A 27,653-nucleotide genomic window follows, 5' to 3' on the forward strand; every position below is an offset into this window, starting at 1 on the left:
CTGGTTTTGGGGACCATATATTATTATTATATTATATTATTTTTGTCTGTCTTGCATCTACTTTTGTTTGTCCTTTTTGTGTCTTGTGTTTCTGTGATTTTTAGTGGCCTGCCTTAGGTGACTGGACTGATATACAAAATTGGAAATAAGTCTAGGAAGTCTGCTACCCCCTTGACAGTGTACTAAAAATTTTTTGACAAACTATTGCTCTATAATAAAGCAGGATTATGACTATCCCATCACCAAACGTTGCCTCAGAACCTTCTGTGTGCTAGACTGGCCCACCTTCAAAGTTGGATGGCCAGATAAGGGCTCACTCAATCCCCAGGTGGCTTGGGCAGTGGTCAACATTGTCCTTGGCAACCCTGGCCACCCAGACCAAGTTGGATATGTTTTGCCCTAGGCAGAGGCAATTTTAGATCTGCCCCTCTAGACGAAGGTTTCATGACCCAGAACAGCCAGGGAAGGCAAGCTCTGGTTGTTACAAGGGGCAAACCTCCAGAGCCCTTAAAGAAACATCAGTCGATCCCTAAGTCCGAGGATTCCCTTCTCCCCATGTATGACCCTCCCTACCCTTCATTACCTCAATCTCAACTTCTTACTCTATCCCCTCACTCTACTAGCCCCTCTTCTTCCAATCCCTCACCTCCTTCCTCACCCTCTTCTTCCCCTCCTCCTGCCTGCTGGGGGCTCCCCTGTGGATCTCTGAACACTCTCCAGAAGTGCCAGATTCTGTCCTCCCCTTGTTCCCAGTCTCCCCTGATTACTGCTATGTTTGTGTTCTGCTCTCCACCACTGACCTGAACAACTGGAAAAACCAGAATCCATCTTTCAGCACAGACCCAAGTTTTCTACCTTCCTACATGGGATGACTGCCAACAACTCCGGTGCACCCTTTTTACTCCAGAAGAAAGAGAATGAATAGTAACTGAAGCTGCAAAAGCAGTACCTGGGGTAGACACCCAACCCAGTGAGCAGAGAACTGAAACAATGGACCATATCCTGCCCAGAAGGAGACCTGACTGGAACTATAGGACAGAAGAAGGCAGGAGGTCTCTTGGTGAGTACCGGAGGCTCTCCTAGAAGGACTGAAATGGGCAGCTTGAAAGCCCACTAACCTATCTAAGGAGACAGTTGCAAAACAAGGGCCAGAAGAATCGCCTTCAGCATTCCTTGAGCACCTCTTAGAGGCATACCGCCTGTGTATGCCTGTTGACCTGGAGGATCCAGTGATCTGCAGGGTGATTAAATTTGCCTTTGTAACCCAGTTGGTCCAAGACATACATAAGAACATCCAAAAACTATATGGGTTTGCAGGGAAGAATAGATCAGAATTACTAGAGATTGCCCAAAAGAGGTTTGATAATAGAGACAGCAAAGAAGACCAGATGATAAAGAAAATAAATTGAGTTACAGTAGCAGCATTACATATCCCCAGAGCCTTCAATCCTGGACAAAGAATTATCTGCCAGAACAAACCTGGGCAGAGCATTAACTACCAGGGCAGACAGCCTCTACAGATAGACCACTGTGCCTATTGCAGGGAACTAGGACATTGGAAACATGAATGTCCTCAGCAGAAGAGAGTGGGTCCATCCCGGCCAAAGTCAATTATGTCTCTCGAAGAATAACAGGGCCATGGCTCTTTCAAATTAGGACCCTAAGAGCCCCTGGTATCCTTTGCAACTGGGGCCAACCTGTAAGATTCTTGGTGGACATAGGCACCTCGTGTTCAGTGCCACAGGAGCTCCTGGGGCCCCTCACCAATCAATGGATGCAGAAGGGGCAACAGGGGAATGAAAAAAATACAAATGGACCAGTGAACAAACTGTTGACCTGGGACAAGGGACAGTAACTCATGCATCCCTTGTCATCCTTGAATGTCTGTTCTCTTTGGGAAGAGATCTTCTAAACAAACTTCATACAACTATTTAATTCTCAAGGGACATACCTGAACTCCAACTGGGAAATCCAGCCCAGATTTTAACAGTTACCTGTTCCTTAGGTGAGGAATTCCTCCTGCTCAAAAATTCTACCCAAATGCCTGAAGAGGAAATAAGAGAGCAACTAGTCAGGGAAGTGCCAACTGTATGGGCAGAAGACAAACCCCAGGCCTCGTCAGACACGTGCCACCAGCAGCTGTCCAGTTATCCTCAGGAGCTGTACCTGTTCAAGTGAGGCAATAGCCCCCAGTCAGGAAGCTAAAGCAGGTATAAAAGTTCGCCCTGGGTGCCTTCTTGAGACAGGCATACTTTCTCCCAGTCAGCCTGGAACACTCCTTTTCTATCATTTCAAAAGCTGGGACCTCAAGATTATAGGCCAGTACACGACTTAAAAGAAGTTAACAAGAGTGGAAACTATGCATCCAACTGTTCCTAATCCTTATACCCCAAATATCAGACCTACATAAAACTAAGTCAGCTCATCTTCGCTTTTGAATGGGTAGCAGGACAACTAACTTGGACTTGACTGTCTCAGGGATTCAGAACTCACCTTTTTTTTTTTTTGGTTTTTTTGAAGTAGGGTTTCACTCTATCAAAGGGCTGACCTGGAATTCACTATGTTGTCTCAGGATGGCCTAGAACTTGTGGCAGTCCTTCTACCTTTGCCTCCCAAGTGCTGGGATTAAAGGCGTGCACCAGCCGGGCATGGTGGCACACTCCTTTAATCCCAGGACTTGGGAGGCAGAGGTAGGAGGATTGCTGTGAGTTCGAGGCCACCCTGAGACAACATAGTGAATTCCATGTCAGCCTGAGCTAGAGTGAGACCATACCTCGAAAAACTAAAAAAATAAAATAAAATAAAAGGCATGCACCACCATGCCCAGCTCTCCCTCACCATTTTTTAAATTTTGTTTATTTATTTATTTGAGAGCAACAGACAGAGGGAGAAAGAGGCAAAAAGAGAGAGAGAGAGAGTATAGGCATGTCAGGGCCTCCAGCCACTGCAAATGAACTCCAGATGCCAGTGCCCCCTTGTGCATCTGGCTAACATGGGTCCTGGGGAATCGAGCCTCAAACTGAGGTCCTTAGGCTTCACAGGCAAGCACTTAACTGCTAAACCATCTCTCCAGCCTATCCCTCACCATTTTTTTTCTCAATTTTTATTAGCATTTTTCATGATTATAAAAATTATCCCATGGTAATACCCTCTCCCCCCCCTTTCCCCTTTGAAATTCCATTCTCCACCATACCCCTCCCATCTCACTCAGTCTCTCTTTTATTGTGATGTCATGGTCTTTTCCTCCTCTCACGATGGTCTTGTGTAGGTGGTGTCAGGCACGGCCTCACCGTTTTTTGACAAGGCCCTAAACCAAGATCTGAGCCAATTTCACAGAGAGTACCCACGTATTGCATTACTCCAATATGTAGATGACCTGTTGCTGGCTGCAAAAGACAAAGGTGATTGTTCACAGGCAACTCCGAGGACTTCTAAGGATCTTGATTCAATTTGGGTATCAAATTTCTAAGAAGAAAGTCCAGGTATGTCAATATTGGGTCACCTATTTAGGCTATGAATTAAAAGAAAGAAAAAGACTATTATCCCAGACCTGCATAGAGGGGGTTATTGCTGCCTGTGATTCCTGGTTTTCAGAGATTGCTGAAACTTTGTATTCAGTCACAGCAGGAGGGAACACTCCCCTAGAATGGACAGAAGAAGCATGAGAGGCGTTTTAAAGGAGGCCCTTACACAGGCCTCGGCCCTTACCCTCCTGGATATCTCGAAGCCTTTCCATCTCCATGTGCATGAGAAAAGGGGCATTGCAAAAGGGGTTTTGGCTCAGGCCCTAGGACCTTGGAAAAGGCCGACTGCCTACATTTCAAAGAGATTGGATCCAATGGCATATGGATGGCCTACTTGTTTATAGGCCATAGCAGCTGCTGCAATCCTTGTAAAAGAAGCAGATAAGCTTACTCTTGGACAGACTTTGACCAGAGTAGTCCTTCATACTGTGGAATTATTAAGGGATGCCACTAGCTATTGGATGTCAAATGCCCATTTAACCCAGTATCAGGCCCTTTTCTTAGATACAGAGAGAGAGACTTGTGGTAAGTCTGTGGCCATCAACCCTGCTACCCTGCTGCCAGATGGTGACCCTAAGAGCCCGTCCGTGACTGCCTTGAGATGCTGGACATCATTCAAGGAACTCGACCAGATCAGACAGACGTCCCCCTCACAACCTCTACACCCATGGCTTCATCCAGGAAGGAATAAGGTATGCAGAGGCAGCAGTGGTCACAGGACAAGGAGAAGTCATTTGGGCACAAGCCCTACTACCCAGGGGCACTTCAGCTCAAAAGGCAGAAATAATTGCTCTGACTCAAGCAGTAAGATGGTCCAAAGAGAAAAAGATAAACATGTATAGAGACAGCCGCTTTGCTTTTGCCATAGCCCACGGCCACGGGCAGATATACAAACAAAGGGGCTTATTAACTTCAGAAGGAAAGACTATGAAAAATAAACAAGAAATTATCTGGTTACTAGAAGCCAAAGGAAGGGTAGGACTCCTTACAATGTGTTCTTCCAGACACAAAATGGCCTGGATATCCATGACCTCTCAGTGCCTGACACTACCTACGCAGGACCATCATGATAGGAGTTAAAGATTATGACATTAAAATAAAGGACAGACTGATTAAGAGGGGGAGGGGATATGATGGAGAGCAGAGTTGCAAAGGTAAAGTGGGGGAGAGGGAATTACCATGGTTTATTGTCTATAATTATGTAAGCTTTTAAAAAAATAGTATTGTTGGGTCAGGATATGCAGAGACATTTATTGTACCAATAACTGTGGGCTAACTCCACAAGGCATGACCCACATACTTCAACAAGGAGGGGCCAATGGGGAGGGGGTAGGTCATGGATGAGCCTAATAATGTACCAAACTGCCTGTATTTGCTGAATAGAAAACTAATTAAAAAAATAGTATTAAAAATAGAAAATATTATGTAAGCTGTTAAAAATAGTATTAAAAAATAGAAAGGAGAAAAAAGGTAGAAATAAATAATTATAAAAGCAAACAAATATAAGTAGATTACAGATCAAAATCTGAAGTAAAAAATGATTTTAGGAATAATAAAAAATCATAAACATGTAGTCTAGTGACCCAGAAATAAAAACATGTCAAAAATATTTAAGCCTTTTATGCACATTGTCAAATTTTTCTCCAAAGAAGGCACCTAACTTTCCATTGCTGCCAGCAATGAATAGGAGCACATGCATCACAGTGCCTGTGAGGATCCATGAATTTTAAATTACTGGTTGATATTTGAAGGCACAAAGTTAGTTTATGTAGAGGACTGATTATTCCACATGGGCAAATTGTCAATAACAAGCTCTGGAAACCATTCAACTGTCCAACAGACAAAAGGAAAATGAAGGAAATTACAGTGGCTCAGTGAATATCAATTACTATAATTATTATGGTGAATAATTCTGATGATTTATTCACAACATGTTATAAAATAATCAACAGATGAAAAGCCATAAATGGAATGAAAAATTGCCCAGGCTGGCCTTGAACTTGTGATCTTCTGGCCTCAGCCTCATGCAAGCTAGGATTACAGGATTGTACCACCATAATTTTTAACTATCCATATAGTCTAGTGTCCCAGAAATAGAAAGAACAAGCTAAATGAATCTAGTCATAAATTTGTATGTGTGTGCCTATGAGATTATATGTATAATAGTGTAAAGAAATGTTAAAAGCTATTCGGATGCGGAGGTGGTAGTGCATAGAATGTTCGTGCTCTCATTTCCACCTTCTTCTGTACGGTGTGTAATATGTATGCATGCATCCTAGTCAGAGGGGGTGAGGACAGGATGGAGAGTGGAGGTTCAAAGAGGAAAGGGGGGAGGGAGGGAATTACCATGGATATTGTTTGCAATCATGGAGTTGTTAATTATAAAAAATTTAAAAAAATTGTTTCTCTCACAAGAAAAAAATCAAATCAGCAAGGAAACATTTGAAAAATTGAGGAAAGACGATTTCTTCATTTAGTAAAAATTCAGATACAGGCAAGACATTCAATATTGGGTAATGTTTACACTGCACTTTTGTGATGGAGTATAGGGCTTTTAAAAATTCACTTATACTTTAGGGTTGGAGAGAAGGCTTAGCATTTAAGGCATTTGCCTGCAGAGCCAAAGGACCTAGGTTCAATTCCCCAGGACCCATATAAGCCAGATGCATAAGGTAGTGCATGTGTCTGGAGTTCATTTGCAGTAGCTAGAGGCCTTGTCATGCCCTATTCTCTCTCTCTCTTCTCCTCCCTCTCTCCCTCTCTCTCTCTCTGTTTCAAATAAATAAAAAAATAAGCCAGGCATGGTGGCACACGCCTGTAATCCCAGCACTCTGGAAGCAGAGGTAGGAGAACCACGGTGAGTTCAAGGCCACTCTGAGGCTACATAGTGAATTCCAGGTCAGCTTGGACAAAAAATGAAATAAGGGGCTGGGGAAATGGCTTAGCAGTTACAGCATTTGCCTGTGAATCCTAAGGATCCCAGTTTGATTCCCCAGGACCCAAGTAAGCCAGATGCACAAGGGGGCGCTTGCATCTAGAGTTCATTTGCAGTGGCTAGAGGCCCTGGCACACCTGTTCTGTTTTTCTTTCTGCCTCTTCCTCTCTCTCTCTCAAATAAATAAAATATTTTAAAAATAAAATACTTTTATAAATCTGTTATACTTTAAAATATGTATTTATAAATATTTTTAAGTACATGGAAAAATGACTTTGAAATAAGTGATTTTTAAAAAGCAAAATAAAAAAATAAGCAAAATATTATCTCAACTGCAAATAGGTAGGTATAGATATAGATATATGGATCTAGATATAGATAGAAATACACAATAATATTAAAATCAGCTGCCTCACCTAATCTGTCAGGATTTCAAGTCGTTTTCCTTCCTCTAGAATTTTTAAATGATTCTACAATTTCTAAAATATTTTCAGACAAGATCTAGGCTGACCTAGAATGCAAAGCACAGCCCCAGGCTGGCTTCAAACTCATAGCAATCCTCTTGCCTCAGCCTGAGCTTTTAGCTCACAGGGTGCACCACCATGCCCTGTTCAGTTTGTAACTATTCAGAAATGGGCAGGATTCCATGCTGAAACAAAATGGATGTGAGTTGGGTGAGATGTCAGATGTCCACATTGTGAAAATAGCAACAAGCTCTGAGCAGATTCTGCCTGCTTCTATTTGTCCTGATGCCTTGCCCAGAATGCATGGTATCACTCCCTTATGCCCCCCACATTGTTCCTGGGTCTTTCTTCTCAGACTCCTGCCCATGATTTTCATCTGAGCTTCTTTCTTCTTTACCTTTTCTAGAGAAATAGTTGATTAATATAACTTTTAACTTATCCTTTGGAAGCATAAATGTTTAGCCACTACACACAGTTTTATGACAAGTCTGATTAAATTCAGGCACCAACATCAATCAGCACATTAAGTTCCCTCTTTCTCTCTGGCAGCCTGTTCCAGAAGCACTTTTTATCTCTTCCTCCAGCCTTTGCATTTCATAGCAACTGCCTGCATTGAAGCTTATCTTTGTACTCTTGATTACAAAAAAAAAAAAAAAAAAAAAAAAGTTGGGCTGGAGAGATGGCTTAGTGGTTAAGGCACATGCCTATGAAGCCTAAGGACCTATGTTCAATTCTCCAGGTCCCACATAAACCAGATACACAATGGTGGAACATGCATCTGTAGTTCGTTTGCAGTGGCTAGAGGCCCTGGTGTGCTTATTCTTTCTGTCTCTCTCTCTCTAATAAATAAATAAAATATTTTTTAAAAAGTTGTCTGACTTTGAAAGTAAATAAGAAATTTTATTGAACAGGAGGAATGAAACTCTGACACTGAGTAAACTTAACTATGGCTCCCATTTGGTAGGGACTTTGTAAATCCCCAAAGGAAATGAAGAAAAACTTCTCATTTGATATTTTCTAGAAGCTCACTGTCCACCTGTACATAGATTTGAAAATGAACAAAAACAAGCAAGATACTAGGTTAAGTACATATTCTCCTAGACAAAAGTAAGTCAGTCTGGAAAATCCTCTGTGATGGAAGGGTCTTGGCTTGGAGCTGAGGTGTCTCCCCTCCCCAAGACCCATGTGCTAAAGGCATGGTCCTCAATGCACTGCTCAGAGCTGGGACTTTTGGAAAGTGATGGTTCAGACCTCATCAATGGATTAATCCATTGATGGATTCATAATCTGATACCATTATTGGGAGATGGTATAAACTAGGATGTAGGGTTTTATTGCAGGAAGTAGGTCACTGGAGGAATGCCTTTGAAGGATGTCTCTTGTACAAGGGCCCTTGTAGCAGTTGCCTGGTCATTACTGGGTCCAAATACCAGACCAGAAGCAGCTTATGGAAGAAAAGAGTTTATTTCTGATTACAATTTTGAGGAGACACTTCTTCATGGTGGGGACAGCGTAGCAAGAGCAGACAGCTAGATGACACTGCTCCACACCAATAGGGAGGAAATACAGAGAGTGCACTCCCTAGCACTGGCAGGCAGAGTTGGATTAGAAAATCCCAAGGCTCACACACAGCCGCACACCTCCTCCAGCAAATCTCCACCAGTTAGGGATTAAATATGAGACTTACTTACAAACACATGAGGCTAGGGTGGACACCTCACGCTCAAACCGCCTTGCTGCGCCTGTAGGCCCCATGGACTCATGGTCATACCATGATGCAAAATACATTCAGTACATCTTTAAAAGTCCCCCATAGTCTTTACCAATTCCAACACTGTTCAAATGTCCAAAATCTCATCTGAGACTCATGACAGTCTATTAACTGTAAGCACCACAAAAATCAAAACACAGCTATAAGACATAATGGTACAGAGCAAACATTTCCTTCCTACAAGGGGGAAACGGAAAGATTAGACCAACACAAGATTGCAAATGTCAAATTCTACAATTCCATATCCCATATCTGGGACTTGTGATAAAATCACCTGACCTTCAAAGGCTAGGCAACTTCACCACCACCCATCGAACAGCTGTGCTGTTTGCCTCCTCATGCTAAATCCACCCTGAGCCAACAGCTTTCCTTAGCAGATGTCTCATAGTCCTGACATCTCCAACATCCTATGGTCATCTTCATAGCTTCATGCCATCACGCAGCCCCTGGCCTCTATTCAGGGACTTTCATCCTGCCTCACATAACCCAGCCTCAGCGGTTGTCTCCAGCACTGCCACGCACTTCATAACCCTCTACTTCCTGCATCTTAACATTCCGAAAACCAGTACCAGGTGGGCACTGCTGACAAATTTGTTCATCCAGGGAGAAGGCAGCCTGGCTTAAGGATCAGAAAACTCTTTGAGCATTCTTCCTTCAGGTCTGTTCCTTTCAAAGGAGTCAGCACTCCTCCTATACCCCACTGCAGAGCAGCTCAATGGTGGTGATCTCTTCAACAACTGTAGCCAAAGTGGCTGCAATCTCTGGTCCTGAGACTCAAACCTGTTCACATTTATTCCTGTGGAAAACATATTTTTAAACTCTTTCTGCTCTGTACTTTTCTCTGGCAAACACACCAATCCATTACTCTTCAATTCAACTTTGTTCAAGGTCTCAGGGAAGGGGCAGAACACAGCCATACTTCTTGCCAGAATATCTCACAAACTATCTCTAGCCCAGGTCCTGGAAAACTACTCTTTCCCCTTTTGAAACCTCTTAAACTGAGCTACCACAGTCCGCACTTCTCTCTCTCTATTTTTTTTTTTTTTTTTTTTTTTTAGGCAGGGTTACAGTCTAGCTCAGGATGACCTCGAATTCACTATGTTGTCTCAGGGTAGCCTCAAATCATGGTGATCCTCCTACTTCTGCCTCCCATGTGCTGGGATTAAAGGTGTGAGCCACCAAGCCTGGCTCTTCTCTATGCATTTTGATCTTTTAGACTCTCAGCAGAATGCACCATCAAGCTCTGCACATAACATTTTAAGGCTTTTCTAGTCCAAAGTTTCTAACCCTTCCATATTCCTCACACAACACAGTTCGAAACGACTACTTAGAAGGCTACCTTTCTACACTAAGTTCCTGGCCACTTGTGGCTAGACCACTGCCATCCCTCTGGTATTGACCTCCACCTTTGTGGTTCTGGCCCAGAAGTCTGCAGTGTTCCAGTTTTCTGTCGATGAGGAAGACCACTGAGATTTGACAGGGACTGTGTTAAATCCATATGTGAATTTGGCTATCACAGATATTTTAAGATACTAATTCTTCCAATCCATTAACCCGAACTACCTTTCCAGTGATACATTAAATAATTTTAGAATTTACGTGGAACCACAAAAAATCCTAAACAGAGCCAGGAGTGGTGGCATATGCCTTTAATCCCAGCACTGGGGAGGCAGAGGTAGGAGGATTGCTGTGAGTTTGAGGCCACCCTGAGACTACAGAGTGAATTTCAGGTCAGCCTGAGCTACAGTGAGACCCTAACTCAAAAAAAAAAAAAAATCCTAAACAGCCATAGCATTTCTGAGAAAAGACAAAACATGGAAGTCAGCATACTCCCTGACTTCAAATTATATTACAAAATGCTAGTAGATGGGACCTAGATAGAGGAAATTTGTCACTGGCAGGATGTTCTTTTTTTTTCCCCCACTGGAAGTCATGACCCCATCTTTATTTTTTTTTCTCAATTTTATTAAACATTTTCCGTGATTATAAAAAATATCCCTTGGTAATACCCCCATTCCTCTCTTCCCCTTTGAAATTCACTTCTCCATCACATCCATTCCCCATCTCAATAAGTCTCTCCTCTATTTGGATGCCATGATTCTTCCCTCCTCTTATGATGGCCTTGTGTAGGTAGTGTCAGGCACTATGAGGTCATGGATATCGAGGCCAATTTTTTGTCTGGAGGGAGCACGTTCTAAGGAGTCCAACCCTTCCTTTGGCTCTTACATTCTTTCTGCCACCTCTTCCGCATTAGACCCTGAGCCTTGGAAGGTGTGATCGAGATATCACTCGGTACTCTGGTCACTTCTTTCCAGCACTATGATACCTTCTGAGTCGTCCCTAGGTCACTGCCATCTGAAAAGAGAAGATTCTCTATCCAAAGTGAGAGTAGTATTAATATAAGGGTATGAATATTAAGAGAAGTGCTTACTGGGCAGTTTGATAAGCATAGTATATACACTTATCCAGACATCAGCAGACGTTGCACCCCTAGGGCTCATGACTACCCCTATTTTAAGTTTCAGTATCAGGGATGTATTCCCTCCCTTGGAGCGGGCCTCTAGTCCAATTGTAGGGCAGTTGGTTTCCACCATGACAGACGTGCCACTATTGAACCCGTTGGCTCATTTGGCCTGGCTGGCCAATTATAAGGCTTGCAGTGTCCACTGTTGAGTATCTTAGCTGGTAATTTCTCTGTCTTCCATTGAACTGCATGTAGAATGGCTTCTTCCAGCTTTCTGTTAGCTGGTCTACATGGAGGAGGTTATCACACAGTTCCAGCAGGATTTCTCAGTGGTCTCAGAGCCCAAGTATGTGGAGTCTTCAGCAAGGCAGGATGTTCTTGAAGGTTGGTCATCTTGTCCTTGACTCCTTCCTATCTGTGTCTTTGCTCTCTGGCCACTATGAGAGAAGCTGCCTTTGCCACATGATCCTGCTGCCATATTTTCCTTGTTCAGACCCAAAGCACTGTATATAGAAATGGCCTGAAAACCTCTGTGATTTTCTCAGTAGCCCCAGTGACACACATGGGCTAATACCTATGTGGAATCTAAATGAGTTTTTACAAGGCATAGAGCAAGACAGAGAATAAAATATGCAGCAGAGGATAAGACATAAAGCATGAGACTGGGAATGTTATTGCCTCTGGCTGCAGAGGCTCCTGGAACCCTTCATCTCACCCACGCTTTCCTGTGCTGAGCTATAACACAAACATATCAGTCCTTCCTATAGATCTGTCCACCTACCTCTCTGTGCCCCTTGTTCTCCCCTATCTTTCTTTCTCTACTTGCCCTGATTTTTCTGCTTCTGAACAATTCCAGTTTCTTCCCCAGACTGTTCTCTCTGGTACAACCTCTCCCTCACTTCTCTCTGCCCACCAGTCATAGCCCAAATAGGCTATTAATTCTTAAGGCATGTGTTTATATATCACTTCTTCTGGAAAACAATTCTTCCCCCAGCCTGGACGATTGGTTAATTGTCTTCCTGTGATTTTCACAAGGGCAAGAACCCAGTTGGGCTACTTCTCTGTTCCATGAACAGCAACAGACAGCCCAATGTCTGGCACATGGCTATGGTTTTCTAATGATTTGCTAAAAGTGTCAATAAATTTGACATCTCTAGAATATAGTGTGAAAACATAAGTAACATGCAACTACTGCCGAGAAAAGATGCACACACCAACAGAAATCACAGCCCAGGCGAGGCCCATGCACAAGGCACCAGAGCTCTGTTCCCAGAGGAAATCGTGCTTGAGCAAGACTTGGGGACTCGGGCCTTGCAGTCAGTGAGCAGCATGGAGGTACAGCTGTACCCAGCATGCTCAAGGCTGTAGCTCCGGCATCCAGCTCAATGTCTAACCATGTGTTGAATAAAGAAATGAAGAAAGAGGTTCAAGATGGACCTAGGAGGCAAGTTCACAAACAGGAAGACTCTGGTATCAAATCCAAAGAAAGAGCAGATGGGTGAAAAGGAATTTGGAAATGATCCCCTAATAGAAGAGCTTTGACCCTGTGAGGCAGGCACTTAACTTTCATATTCCTGGAGGACAATGATGGCATTTGTTGACTTTAATGCTGAGACTATTAGTATTACATTGTTTTTATTTTCACCCACAAATGTTCATATTTGGAGTTTTTGAGTATATTTAAAAACAAAAAGCAAACAAGCTCTGTAATGTGAAACCTAACTCAAGACTACAGGATGCTTACATTGATTATGAAATTGTCAGACATGTGACAATTACAAGTGTAAAGTGGGAGCTATTTCTGGTTTGGAGAAGGGGAGAAGCAAAACATGGCATCCATGGCTCAAAACAGTCAATGATGAAGGATCAGAAGCAGATAGCTCTGAGGTGACCTGGGCTGACTAACATATAACAAACCATAGGTAATGGAACAAAATTGTACCTTTAAAAATGGCAAGAATGATAAATTATGTGTCATTTGTACATTACCACAATAAAAAAGATCAAAATATTTTTAAAAAGAAACTTTGTTCAACCATGTTTACAGCTGCTCAATTCATAATAGCTAAGAACTGGAATCAACCCTGGTGTCCATCACTGGATGGATGGTTAACTAAGCTGTGGTATGTATATTTACATGATGGAATTCTATTCAACAGTAAGAGAAAAAATGACACAATGAAATTTGTAGAAAAATGAGCAGTCTTGGAGCAGATCATACTCAGTGAACTCACACAGTCACAGAAAGACGATCCCTTCATGGTCTCACTCATCTGTGGTCCCTAATCTGGATCAACTCGGGTTGCTGACATACCTGACAGGCAACTCAAAGCCTAGACAATAGAGATGGAAGGGCTTGGGGAGAGGGGAAGGGAGAAAACACAAAACTGAACCCAAAATTAATGGGTACCATAGAAAACTTTATCCTTGAAGATAGACTAAAAGGGGAACTCTTAACAGGAGCACAGGGGAACACCTGAAAACAAAGACCCTGGAGAGAGTAGAATGAAGCCTAACCTTCAAGTTTATTTATTTATTCATTCATTTATTACTTTGGCTCTGGCCTGTAACCTAGTACCAGAATGCAGTTACCACCCACAACGAACTATTGATCAGAGAGACCTACAAGGTCCCCCAAACAAGACAATCTTCTGTCAAGCTACTTGATGCCCACCTGAGGTTAATAGTACAACCCTACTGCTGAAGATACCATGTGTTGCTGGCTTGGAACATGGAGAGACCTGGCTGGAATCCAGAAGACAACCAGACTCCAGATAGTCCATCTAGTGTTAGAAAGCACTACATGAGCAACTGGGGGAAAGTGGCCAACAACTGTCTGAGCAACCAGGAGTCTAAGCTACTTGGAAGCAAACACCCTGACATGATGTGCACACAAGTGCAATGGTGGCGCACAGCGTTGGTGGGTAACCAATAGGTTTTTGATTGGCTAAGAGATCCACTCAGTGAAGAAAAAAAAAATATCTGGAACTAGGAACCAGGTCAGAATCATATTCAGACAATGATTTTTCTCTCAAACATCAAGCTCTCACTAATCCTGGGCTAAAAGGGGGAGGACATCCATCAAATTCTCCCTAAATTAATAATGCTTATCCCATGTAACCTGTGCTGACTTTGCTCTGTTGGAAAATCTACTTTTTTAAAAAATCAGACAGTAGTGAGACCTGAGGAGATAAACTACTACTCGCACTTCAGCCAAGCCCCAGTTAAAACCACAGAGGAATTGGGAAGATGAGCAGACTGCTGCTTCCACGGTCAGCCTGACAATCAGCACCAGGGTAAAGGAGACAGACACTGAGGATACTCAACACCTACCAAAGCAGGTATCCAGAGGCTCCTAAGAGTTCATCACTGAAGTAGACTTAAAACACACCCAACATGGCTTAGTGAAATTTGCAGAAGAGGGAGAAGAAAGATGTTAGAGCCACAAGTTGGAACATCATCACACATAACGCACAACCCCATGGGGAAATCCTGCAACCCCACTGAGGGGGTCACTAGAGGAATGGAGCAGGGATTAGGGAAAGGATGTTATCAACATATGATGTATCCACACTAAATATGTCCATAATTAATAAAAAAAAAACTTAAAAATGTGACATATAACAGCCAGTTAGCAACATCCTACTGTTGTGGACAACATGCATGGCTATTAAGTCTGTGGAATCTTCCACTGAACAAGACAGTATATGGCTTAGAGTTACTGAGGCTCAGGCAATGGGACAAAGCAGGCCCTAGCCAAAGTTGATCCCTTCCTTCTAAGTTCTCAGCACCTCCAGCAAATCCAATTTGAAGTTTATGGATAAAACCATATTCGGCCCCTATGTGTTTTACCCATGAGTCCTGAGCCTCCCCACTCTTAGGTCCAGCTTGCAGACAGAGGCTACTGTGAGGATTTGAATTGTGTCACAAGTTGTGTTGCCCATGAGTACTCTGGTGTGCATACTCTCTGGTGTGCATACCCACTGGTGTGCATGCTCCTGGAATGTACACTTCTTGGTATGATCACTTGTTATGTATGTTTTGTTTCTTGTCTTCTCCCGCTAGAATCCAGCTGCCAAGAGGTGTTGACACTGAGCACTGAAAGTACTCAAGACACAGGGCAGTCACTTGAGCATTAAGAGTGGTTTCCCACCCTCTTCCCTCTGGCTTCTCCTGTAGAAGGCCTCTGCATATCCAGATGGCATCCTGGCCACTCTCTTCCACCAACCTCCCATCACAAGGCGGCAGAAGGAAGTGTGGATGCTACTTCCTTCCAATTCCTGACTGACCAACTGCTACCCCAGCCACAGCCACTGCTGGCCTTGTCTGTGCTGTCCACACGTACTGTCATCCGTGGTCTCCCATAGGCCTCTTGGCCCTTCTCACTCTTCCCCCTCCAGTCCATGCCCACCCTACCACCTCCCGGATTCTCTAACACCAGCTGGCCATGTTACTGCCCCCTCGAGTGTCCCCTAGGGCTATCTGTTACCCCAGGCTGAAGTCTGCTGGGCTTAGGAACCAGACTGCACCTTTATCCTCCTCACACACACTCTCTCCTTGGCCTCCGGGCTTCTCAGTTACCCTCAGAAGCACTGCTCTATCTCAAGGCCTTTTCCATTACGATCTTTCTCTAGATCATCTCTCCAAGCTCCCATCACCTGCTCACACTACAGGGCTTAAGTTGGAGGCTTCATCTTCTAGGAACCCTTCTTGAGCCCACCTTATCCTTCTTCAACCCAGATGAGGGTTCCTCATTGCCAAGCCCACCTGACAATTACATTGTTGACCTGAGATCTGACCCAGGCCTTCCTGTTCCCCACACAGGAATTCAGACCAGGAAATTGTGCAATTACTTAGGAAACAAGCAAGTCTGGATAGTGAAGTAGAGTTAGCTAACATCTTTTAACAATGCCCAAAGTACGCCCAGTGAAAACAGCAAGTTGCCGAACAATATGTATGGCATGATTCTATGGAAAAATTCAGAAGGCTAGAAAGACGGCTTAGCAGTTAAGGTGCTTGCCTGTGAAGCCTGAGGACCGATATTCAACTCACAAGATCCCATGTAAACCAGATTCACATGTGCACAAGATGGTGCACATATCTGGAGTTCAATTACAGTGGCTAGAGACCCTGGCATGCCAATTCTCCCTCTCTCTCTTTCTCTCATTTTCCCTCTTGCTTTCTCATAGAAAAAGGCCAGTCTGCCAGGGCTAGCCTCAAACAAAAAAAAAAAAAAAAAGAAAGAAAGAAAGAAAGAAAAATTCAGAATGGAACCAAGGGCTAGGGATATGCCTCAGTGGATAAAGTGCTTGCTGAAGAAGTGTTAAGGGCCTGAGTTGGATTGTCAGACCCATGAAAAGTCAAATGTCTTAGTACAGGTGTATGTAATCCCAGCATGCCTATAGCTAGATTGTGGGGACAGGAGAGACAGGAGAATCCCCTAAAAGCTAGTGCACCAGCTAGCCTGGTGAATGCAAGAGAGATCCTGCCTCAAACAAGTTGGGAGCCAGAGACAGACACCCAAAGTTGTCCTCTGACCTCCACATACACCATGGCATGTTTGTGTACACAGACACACACACACACAAAAAAAAACCCCTGCAAACAACCACATATGCTTATGATTTTTTTAAAGCACAGAACAAAGCCTAAATAAACAGAAGCTGAGCTGTCAATGACAATGATTGGGTGGGCATATTAAAACATTCTGTAAAGTTTGGGTTTGCTACATATTCTTTATGTCCTAAGGCAGTGAGGGAGACTGACAGTTAAAAAGTTTGAGCCCTTAGGAATCACCACGTTAGGTATGAGCTTTCAAACAAAGGGGTCCCTGCAACATGGTAACAATAGGATGAGAGCAGACATGGCTGGCCAAGAAGCCAAGCTTACCTTTCCCAGCAGCTCAGGCAGGCCCAGCAGCTGTCCAAAGAACACACCAACACAGATGAAGATGGCCGTCACCTGACCCAGAGAGCCACGTATCTCCTTGGGTGAGATCTCATTGAGGTACATGGGGAGTGCACTTAGTGCAACGCCTGAGGAAGAGGACAGTAGTGAGATGGTGGCCTTCCCAGAGACGAGCACTCTGCCCAGCAACCCCCTTGGCTCTGGTTTGCTCGTAACAGTAAACAGCACCATTCACAGCATGTTGTACAAAGTCCACATACACCTTAGCATCTACCTGCCCCATAAAGAATGGTAGGACTGGTGCTTCACAGAAGATATCATGTTATTGGGAACGGTGGTGGTGATGGAGATAGTGGTGATGAGAGTGGAAAGGATGACAGTGGTGGTGACGATGGTAGTGATGATGGTGAGGTAGTGATGGGGGTAATGGTAGTGATGGTTGTTGTGGTGGTGATAATGGTGATGGTAGTGGTGGTGGTGATCACAGTGAAGGTAGTGGTGTGGTGATGATGGCAGTGATGGTGGTGATGATGGTAGTGATGGTGTTGGGTGTGGTGGTGATGATGGTGCCAGTGATCATGGCGATATGACTATGGCAGAGATGATGAAAGGATGAAGGTCAGAGTAGTTGCAATAATGATAATAACCAGTTCACAGTGTTTACAATGTTTTCATATGCATGTATTTATATACAGTGTCTTTACCTATATGTGTTTATTTATTTTCAAGAAAAATCTTCTGAAGTAAAATGTGTTGTCATTAGGTCCCATCTAAGGATGAGAAATCTAAGACAGATAGGTTCAGTAACTTGCCTAAATTACCAAGTGATGTTCGGAGATCCAAAAGGCATTATTTAGCCTAATAGAGACCTAACAGCTTTCTGATTCAAAACCTGAGCTTTTCCACCAACTAACATGGCCTCTTCACTATAAAACTTGGGTATTGTTATATAAGGTAGACCCATTTTAGAGAGTATGTCACTTATATATGATCTTGTTACTGATGAGATAAATTTACATGCTTAGGAGAGATATTTCAGATAAAATTATAGTAGTTACAAACATCTTTTATAAAATACTGCATATAATTGATAATAAAAATACAAGCCTGGTCAGCTTCAAAAAGGCTTATGTTACTTTATGCCTGGCAGGGTCATTCTCTAAGATCCTTTCAGACCTCTTAATGGCAGCAATGTTCTATCCGAGGCAGATTCCTGGCTTGTTTAGAGTAGGGATCTCATTTCTGGTGGAAGCCCTAGAACTACTGGAGAAATTAGCAGGGTCTGTCTTTTCTTTCTTTCCTTCTTCCTTCCTTCCTTTCTTTTCTTTCTCTCTCTCTCTCTCTCTCTCTTTTTTTTTTTTTTTTGGTTGTTTTTGAGGTAGGGTCTCGCTCTAGCCCAGGCTGACCTGGAATTCACCATGTAGTCTCAGGGTGGCCTTGAACTCACCATGATCCTCCTACCTCTGCCTCCCAAGTGCTGAGATTAAGGGTGTGCACCATCAGGCCCAGCTGGTCTATATTTTCTTAATGGCCAATGGCTAGGGTCAAGCACTAAGTACTGTTAGAATCTTTTTAAATTTACTTATTTATTAGAGACACAGACAGAGGGGGAGAGAGAGAGAGAGAATGGGCATGTTGGAGCCTCTAGCCACTGAGAACAAACTCCAGACACATGTGCCACCATATGCATCTGGCTTACATGGGACCTGGAGAATCGAACCTGGGTCCTTAGGCTTCGCAGGCATGTGCCTTAACCACTAAGCCTTCTTTCCAGTTCCTGTTAGAATCTTAATCCCATGATAAATCTTCTTTCTTTAGATAAACTAATCAGCTATAAGCCCTTTGCTCACCCAACAGCTCACCAGGACCTAAATATGTGTGATGCCTGGCACATTGCCTGCCATGTATTGAGCTGCCAATCAATAGGGACTGTGATTAAACCAGTGGTGAAGGAAGAGGTAAGCTGTCTGAGAAGCCCTTGGTTGGGACCCCAATTCATCCTGACTTGCTGTTGCCATTCACCCCAGGAACCCTGGGAAAACTAAGCTGGCTGGTCACTCTGGGCTCTCAGTGCTTCCCCACACCTGAGCAGCCCTGTCCCACCTCCGACCCTACCCCCTGCCACCCTTCTTCCCCATATGTGCAGACCTCAGGACTCAGTGAGCACTCCAGGCTTACTGTGTCCTAGGAGACTGACCTTTATTCTTCACTTTGTCTGGAACTTTCTGTCCTCAGAGATCCCAGGTGGGCTCCTACCTACCCTTTCTGTATCAGCTCAATGTCACTTCTTAAAGTAGGAGATGGACTTGTATCCTCCAAAAGATATATTTGATCTCTAACCCCCATAACCTTATTAGACATTGGGTCTTTGCAAATGTAGTTATATCCAGTTGAGTTCATACTGGGTTGGAGTAAATCCAAATCCAATGCCTGACATTCTTACAGAAAGGCATAGAGACCAAGAAGAAGGAAGTCCATGTGAAGATGCAGACGTTAAACAGGACAGCAGCAAGCTAGAGACCACCAAGTACCAAGGATATGCAGCAGCAGCAGAAGCTGTCTGACAAGTAGGGAATAGCTCTATCCAAGCCTTGGGAAAGAGCCTACTCTGATAGTGCCTTGTGTGGTCATTTGAATAATGAAATGTCCTCCACAGACTCATGTGTTTAAAACTTGGTTACCAGGTAATAGTACTTTTGGGGAAGATTATGAAGCCTTTAGTAGGAGGAGCCTCATTAGAGGAAGCGGGTCACTAGGGAGAGGTATTGAGGCTTTATAAGTTGGCCCCACTTCCTGTCTACTCTGCTTCCCAACTATGAACTCAGTGTAGCCAGCCAGGAGTTTCCTGCTCCTGTTGCCACACCTTCCCCACTGTGATGGACTGTGTGTATCCTCTCAAACTATAAGACAAAACAAACTCTTCTTCCCTTAAGCTGCTTCTTTCAAGTATTTGGTCACAGCAGTGAGCAAAGTAATTAGCACACTTTTGATCTTGGACTTCTAATCTCCAGAACTTCTGAAGCATGTGTGGTGGCTGTTTTAAGCCACTTGGTTTGTGGCACTTTATAACAGAATCCACAGAAAGCTAATATATTTCCTCACTGAGACTTGCCTTAAGGGCATATGAGTCATCCCTCCCATCTCTCATACTGCAACTGAGAGAGCCTTGTACCCCTAAGATTATGGCAGCTCTTGAAACGCCATGGCTGACATAGCCAACACAATCTCCCATACAAAACTCCTATTTTGAAGTTTGCAACCTACACACATTTTGCCTTTGAATAATATAAACCATAAAGCTTGTTGCATAAAACGAAACAAACTAAAAACTTATGTCACCTCTCGGGCTTCTAGTCTGTGATTGCTGAGCAGTTCTACTCAGGGCCTGCCTGCTGGTCTCTGCTAAGTCATGCTTGAATCCTACTTTTTTAGTATAAAATAGTATGCCTATTTTTCTCTAAGCCTTCTAAGAGAAAACATTCACTCCAGAAAAAAATTTCTGCTTGAATTTCAAACTATTCCCGTTTTTGCTCAAATTTTAAACATTCTATGGTACCCTTAACAATCAGCATCATAGATCTTTCTGCCTTCTAGAATTTTCAAGCATTACCACTTGGCTTTAAATTCATTATTACAAGCATCTACTGACTTAGCCCATGACCAGCGACTTTCCAACTTTCCTTCCCTTCTGCCCAGCTGCCTTACCTTGTATGCCCTCACATTCCTCCCTCTGCTCTGAGAGAAAACATGAAGTCCCTGAGTCTTGGAACAGCTCCAGTAGGAAGTGTTCCAGAAGGCCAAAAGAGTGTGTTTTAAAATTCCTCCTATTTTCCTTGCTTTCTTTTTGAACTGCTCATAGAACAGGGTCTAAATGACATTTGTCTTTAATCTGTGGTTGTTTAAAAAGCTGTCATCTACTTGTGAATGTGGCTTTAGTGAAGGAAATTCAGTATGCATAACAAGCTTGACAAAGTAGTTAAAGCTGAATAAGCAGAATAGAAAACAGGCAGCAAGAGCAGCTCAGAGGCCTCATTAGGGAGGGTCTTTCAAGTGTCCTGGATCTGCCCCTCAGGACCTGACAATTAAACAAAGGCAGCTGCATTCATGACATGAGTACCCCATCTCACGTAGGGGAGGTGCAAGCAAGCTTGGGTGATGGGGGCTCCCACTGCAACAATCACCTCACACATGAGCAATTTCATTCTGACATCATCCAGTGGTCTTGTTACAGTCCTTCTGCGGTTGTCAGAAGTAAACAGAGGACAGGAAGGTACTGCTTGTTCTCCCTGAAGGCACCTCCTTGGATGAATATCACTCTGTGCTTGCCATGGGCCTGGGTTTGGCCGAAAGAATTGTGACAAATGTGCTATACAGTGCTTGCACACTGGACTGCCCTCCTGCTGCTGGGCAGTGTTTGCACGCTGGAGTGCCCTCCTGCTGCTGGGCAGTGTTTGCACACTGGGGTGCCCTCCTGCTGCTGTGCAGTGTTTGCACACTGCAGTGCTGTCCTGCTGTCTTGCTAATGCCCAAGCACAAACCCTGGTAGCCCTCATGGGTGTGATAGTGCTTTTCTTTTCATTGTTCTATCTCACATTGAACAAAAGAATCCACACTGAGGGGCCTAGAGAGATGTCTTGGTAGTTAAGATGCTTGCCTGTGAAGCCTAACAACCCAGCGTTGATTCCCCAGTACACACATAAGCCAGATGCACAAGGTGGCACATGACTCTGGAGTTTGTTTGTAGTGGCTAGAGGCCCTGGCATGCCCATTCTTTCTCTCTCCCCCCACTCAGAAAGAAAGAAAGAAAGAAAGAAAGAAAGAAAGAAAGAAAGAAAGAAAGAGAGAGAGAGAGAGAGAGAGAGAGAGAGAGAGGGAGGGAGGGAGGGAGAGGGAGGGAGGGAGGGAGGGAGGGGGGAAGGAAGGAAGGAAGGAAGGAAGGAAGGAAGGAAGGAAGGGAAGGAAGGGAAGAAATAATACTTAAAAAAAAAAGAATCCAAGCTGAGCTGGCAGCATTTGTTGCGTAGAATACTCAGAGCTAATTGCTAACACTAAGATTTGCCTTCCTTGCTTAAAGGTAATGCTCTGAAGATGCATGATTAGAATTCAAGAAGTTTGCTTAGACAATATATTTTAAGTCTGTCGATCTCACACTCCCAGATGAACCTAGCCACTTGTCTCTGCCTGCCTCACAACATCCAACCTAGGCCACACAGCCTGTCTCCCTTGGACGCCTATTTCATCTGATCCCACTTCTAGCTCCACTTTGCACTCCCTACCTAGGTGCAAGAAGGGTTGTATTGGAACATAGTGCAGTTCTTGTCCCACTCCTAGCAGCCCTCCTTGCTTTCCTCTTGTGGTCAGCTCAAACCCGCAGTCCCCACTGGTGCCTGCATGAACTAAACTTCAGCCTCAGCTCCCAGGCTCACCAAGCTTCTTCTTTGGATATGTCAAGCATCCTTCCACTGCACGTTCTTGTCTGCTGGGAACCTGGTTTCTGATATTCAATTCTTGCTCTTTGTTCATCCTGGTCTTTACTCATGTTTCTTCTGCCTGTTCCATCTTTTCCCCCTTTCCTTTCCTTTCTTCTTCTGGTATATGGGTGGTATGTTTACACATTTATGTGCAGGTGTACATGCCCTGCGCACATATGTCCTGAGTAACACAGCTGGTGTCTTTTATAGCTGTTTTTTGGTGAGACTAGCTGACCAGTAAGCCCTGGAGAGTCTCCTGTCTTCAGCACTTCAGCACCAAGATTACAAGCATGTGTAACCATGCCCAACGTTTTATGTGGGTGCCGGGTTATCAACCCAGATCCTTATGCTTGCACATCAAGTGTTCTTACCTGCTGAGCCTCTTCCCAGTTCCCTGTGGCATCTCTGAAACAATACTGCCTTGCTTCATTTTCTTCATAGGACTTAGGTATCTAATTCGGTACCTTCTGCCCTCAGGGGCAGGGTCCTTCCAGGCACACAGAATACCAGGCATAGTAGGTACTATAAATTCTTGGTGAGTAAATAGAAGAATGAATGAGCCAAGGGCTCAGACAGGAACATAGTCCTCAGAGGAGCTCTCAGGGTACTACAAGCATCATTAGGATCCAAATTTCATAAAGAAGGTAGCAAAAGAAGACATGCATGCTACAAACCAACCAGGCCTTTGCAGTTGACTTGTTCCTGACCATCTCAGTGCTAGGGTAAATGGAATGGCTTAGTACCAAGGACTGGCCCATTTTGTTCAGGGTTCTAGAATCTTGGTCTCTGCTAAGTCAATACCAGTTCCCAAACACCTGTCAGCTTTACAGAAAGCCCCAGAAATGTCACTGCAATCTTCTCCCATCCTGTTAAAGTCTCACCTCCATCTATGCCCATGATGAAGCGTCCCACAATAAGCATCTCAAAGGTCCCTGCCACGAGGGAGCAGGCCATTAGCAGTGCAGCAGAAATTGCAAACCCATTGTTGACAAGTAACATGTTCTTTCTGGAAGGAAAAGAGGGAGCCAATGAGAACACCACACTGTGAGGCATGTCAATGACCTGTCCATCAAAGAGGGTGTCAAGGGCTGGAGAGATGGCTTATGGTTAAGGCATGTGGTGGTTTGATTGAGATGTCTCCCATAAACTTAGGTGTTTTGAATGCTAGGTTCCCAGCTAATGGATATTTAGGAATTAATGCCTCCTGGAGACAGTATATTGTTGGGGGCAGGCTTATGGGCGTTATAGCCAGTTTCCCCTTGCCAGTGCTTGGCACACCCTCTTGTTGCTGTTGTCCACCTGATGTTAGCCAGGAGGTGATGGCCACCCTCTGCTTACACCGTCATTTCCCCCTGCCATCATGGAGCCTGAGGCTGGTCTTGAACTCACGACGACCCATCTACCTCTGCCTCACGACTGCTGGGATTAAAGGCATGTACCATAACACCTGGCCTTTTTAGTTTTGTTTTTTTTTTTTTTGAGGTAGGGTCTCACTCTGGCCCAGGCTGATCTGGAATTCACCATTTAGTCTCAGGCTAGCCTTGAACTCATGGCAATCCACCTTCCTCTGGTCAGGTGATATCTGCCAGCAATGTGAACCTGACTGCAACAAGGTACTTGCCTGCAAAGCCAAAAGACTGAGGTTCAATCCAGCAGTACCCACATAAACCAGATGCACAAGGTGGTGCATGTGTCTAGAGTTCATTTGCAGTGGCTGAAGGCCCTGGTTCACCAATTCATTCTCTCTCTCTATCAAATACATAAAAATTTAAAAAGAGGGAGTCAATGAGAACACTCTACTATGAAGCATGTCAATGACCTGTCCACCCCCAAAGCTGAGGCCAAGCCCATTAGAAGGGTCAGCAAAGTGAGAGTCGGGCCATGGGAACAGCATTGGCCTAAGAACCAGAAGCATGTCTCCTCCTCTCATTTCCACCAATGGCTGTGCGACCTTGACAAAGGCATCCCCTCCCAGTCCCTGTTCCCCACAGGCTCACCTGTGTCCTCTGTCAAAACACTGTTGCATTTTGTGTGTAATATCAGTCTAAGAGTTTAACATTTTTCAAGGCAAATTATATCTTGGGCACCAAAAATGAGGCTCTAAGGCAGGAAATGGGAAGCATTCTCGTGGAGAGGGTTTGACAAAGAGGAGAGTATAGGTGAGTGCGAGAGGACTGGTAGGCTCTGTGGAGAGAGGGTGGGGACAACCTGGAGTCTGGACAGGGGCCCTTGAAAGAGCTGGCTCGAGCATTGCCCCGCCCTGTGGCACTGTTTCCCTGATACTTCTGTCCGGGAGACAAAATCTAGAAGCTGGAATCAACAGCCAGGAAATCTCACTGAGAGTGGAGCCCAGAGACAGTCTGACAACCAGGACAGCATCCCCCAGCTTTAGCTAGCAGGATCCTCCCCCTCTTACAACCCTCCCTCTCTCACTCCTTCTCTCCCGCCCTCACTCCCCCCTCACTCTGCATCTCTTCCTCTCCCTCATAAAACAATGATACAGGGGACATGTTGGATTTGATGCGCTATAGTACTAAATGTGGAGCCTTCAAACAAGGCCAGGGAAATTCCCCTGTGATGGTTACTCTTAGTTTCTGTGAGTCAGGATTTAGAAACATAGCCCCAAGCCTCACTATGGAAACCCATGACTCATCTGGGGACCTGGGTGCCTGCCCAAGTTCTAGTTAGTCAGGAATAGACTGTTCTTTGATGATCTGTGCTTTCTTTATTTCACCTGCAAAATGATCACACAAAAGTTTACATTAGTTGAACATTTGCGTGTGACAGGTCCTGGCCTAAGTACTCAATAGGAGTGGTCCATTTAGTACAGAGGACAACGTGATGAAGTGGATATTTTATCATATCCTCATGTAACACAGGTCAGCTCTGACAGTGCAGACGCTGGTCATGAAGCAGGTGTTGTTATATCCTCGTGTAACACAGGTCAGCTCTGACGTTTAGATGCTGGTCATGAAGCAAGTGTTATTATATCCTCATGTAACACAGGTCAGCTCTGACAGTGTAGACGCTGGTCATGAAGCAGGTGTTCTTATATCCTCGTGTAACACAGGTCAGCTCTGACGTTTAGATGCTGGTCATGAAGCAAGTGTTATTATATCCTCATGTAGCACAGGTCAGCTCTGACAGTGCAGACGCTGGTCATGAAGCAGGTGTTCTTATATCCTCATGTAGCACAGGTCAGCTCTGACAGTGTAGACGCTGGTCATGAAGCAGGTGTTCCTATATCCTCATGTAACACAGGTCAGCTCTGACAGTGTAGACGCTGGTCATGAAGCAGGTGTTCTTATATCCTCATGTAGCACAGGTCAGCTCTGACTGTGTAGACGCTATCACTCTTTCAAGGTAAAAAGTTAGTTTGGACTATATGTTTAGAAAATGAAAGAGTTCAGGAAGCATCTTAGTTTCTTCCAGCCTATCACTCAAACCCTCAATGAATCAACAGACATTAGTTGCTTTGTCAATTATGAGAAGCTTGGGATTTGAAAGAGGACTTGTTGTTACTTCTAGGAGTTACACTTCTTTGGGAACACTCTACCTTGCATTTCTGACTTGTCTCAATAATTCAAGTAAATTTCTTCCCCTTCCACATTTTCTTGTGGAAGTTTTGGTAGTCCAGTTATGATGGTGCCCAGAGTTTCATGACAACATGCTCTACTGAACATATGAAGAAACAACGCAACTGTCTCCCAACAATGACATAAGTCATACTCCATCCATATGTTATTTGAACAGGTAGGTAGACTGCTATGAGAGAAATACTACTTTATATTAGCTATGCAATGACTTGTGTGCAAAAAGGGGTGTGTTTGTATGTGTGTGTGTATGTGTACTTGGAAAATTTACCCAAACAGGTAGCATTATGTCTCAGTGATGGACAGGACCTGCCATTTGACCCATCAAAGCTTGACCTCCACAAGAGCAGTCTCTATCTCCATCTCTGAGAAGTGGCAGGAATGAGCTAATCCAAGTGGGACAAGCAAATAACAGAGGAAAGAGGTGGAGGCATGAAGGGTGAAGACTGACAGAGGCAGTCTGGGAAGAAGAGGGCAGAAATAAAAAGGGAACCTGTATCTCTATGTACTTTTTTTCCTTTCAAAATGCATGAATACATTCATTAGGCAAAAAACCCCACAATTTTATTTTAATCAGCTAATTTAAATGGATCTCATGATGGAGAAGCATTTATATCAGTTAGTTGATAAGCAAGGTACTTATTAGGTGATTAAGGGCATAGTACATACAGTGTGGATATATTGCCCTCAGTAGGACAGTGAGATTGTGCCACACTATTCAGAATGGAGTACAAACAATCACAATTTTAAACTTGTCTCTTGCATTTCCCACTTAGTATTCTCAGACTGCATGTGACTGCAATTGTTGGAAAGTGAAAACACAGATAAGGGAGACTAACATATATAACTGAGGACCAACCCTGAAATCTGTGGGTTTACTCTCCAATCCCTTCCTCCTTCTCTGTCTTGTTCTGTTTCAGAGGGAGCAACATTACTGGGCTCTCCATCTGACTTCTGAACAAGACTAGAAGAGAAGCCTCCCAGAGGAGGGTGCAGAGGGGAGAATCAGGGTTTCCCCTCCTGCTCTCCACTGCTATGATGACTACATCTCCCTCTCCCTGTGGCTCCAGTGCCTCCTCCACCATGTGGCACTGACCTCAGAAGCCAGTGATGCTGCCCCCACTCTTTGGTGTTCAATCCTAGGAGTGGGAGGAGCTTGACTATAAAAAAGAAGAAATTCTTGCCAATGTCTATTTTTGTAACTTCCATCTACAGGTCCCCATCCTACTGTGGTGGTTGCATAGGACAAGACATGTCAGTGAGGAGTCAAGCATGGAGAAATACATCGGAGGTAAGACAGAAGAGGAAAGCTGTGGGCAGGCACACGAGATTCTTGGATGCTGGGCAAAGCATGTACCCTTGATTTTGTGGACTGAGACATGAAAGGAACAACTTCTGCTTAGAGACAATTTCTATGCAGCCCACCTATAGCTAAAGTTGGCTTTGGCCTCTTCAAGGGCCTCCCAACCCTTCTCAAATTAAGCAACAGCACTACCAATAGTTCTCTGCACTTACAATAGTCAT

The 27,653-nt window shown here is 44.1% G+C and overlaps 1 protein-coding gene across 4 annotated transcripts in view; it reads right to left on the bottom strand.

The window, feature by feature from the left end:
* Slc2a9 (solute carrier family 2 member 9) overlaps nucleotides 1-27,653 on the bottom strand; it is a 193,881-nt gene that overhangs the window by 91,991 nt on the left and 74,237 nt on the right. For all 4 annotated transcript variants that reach the window (XM_045133943.1, XM_045133944.1, XM_045133941.1 and 1 more), the window contains 2 exons: nucleotides 23,418-23,542; nucleotides 17,048-17,193 (listed from right to left, as the gene is read on the bottom strand). In XM_045133943.1, coding sequence (XP_044989878.1) covers nucleotides 17,048-17,193; nucleotides 23,418-23,542 — 271 coding nt within the window. The remainder of the gene's footprint in view (nucleotides 1-17,047; nucleotides 17,194-23,417; nucleotides 23,543-27,653) is intronic.

Source organism: Jaculus jaculus, chromosome 14, assembly GCF_020740685.1.
Source record: "Jaculus jaculus isolate mJacJac1 chromosome 14, mJacJac1.mat.Y.cur, whole genome shotgun sequence".
Lineage (NCBI taxonomy): Eukaryota > Metazoa > Chordata > Mammalia > Rodentia > Dipodidae > Jaculus > Jaculus jaculus.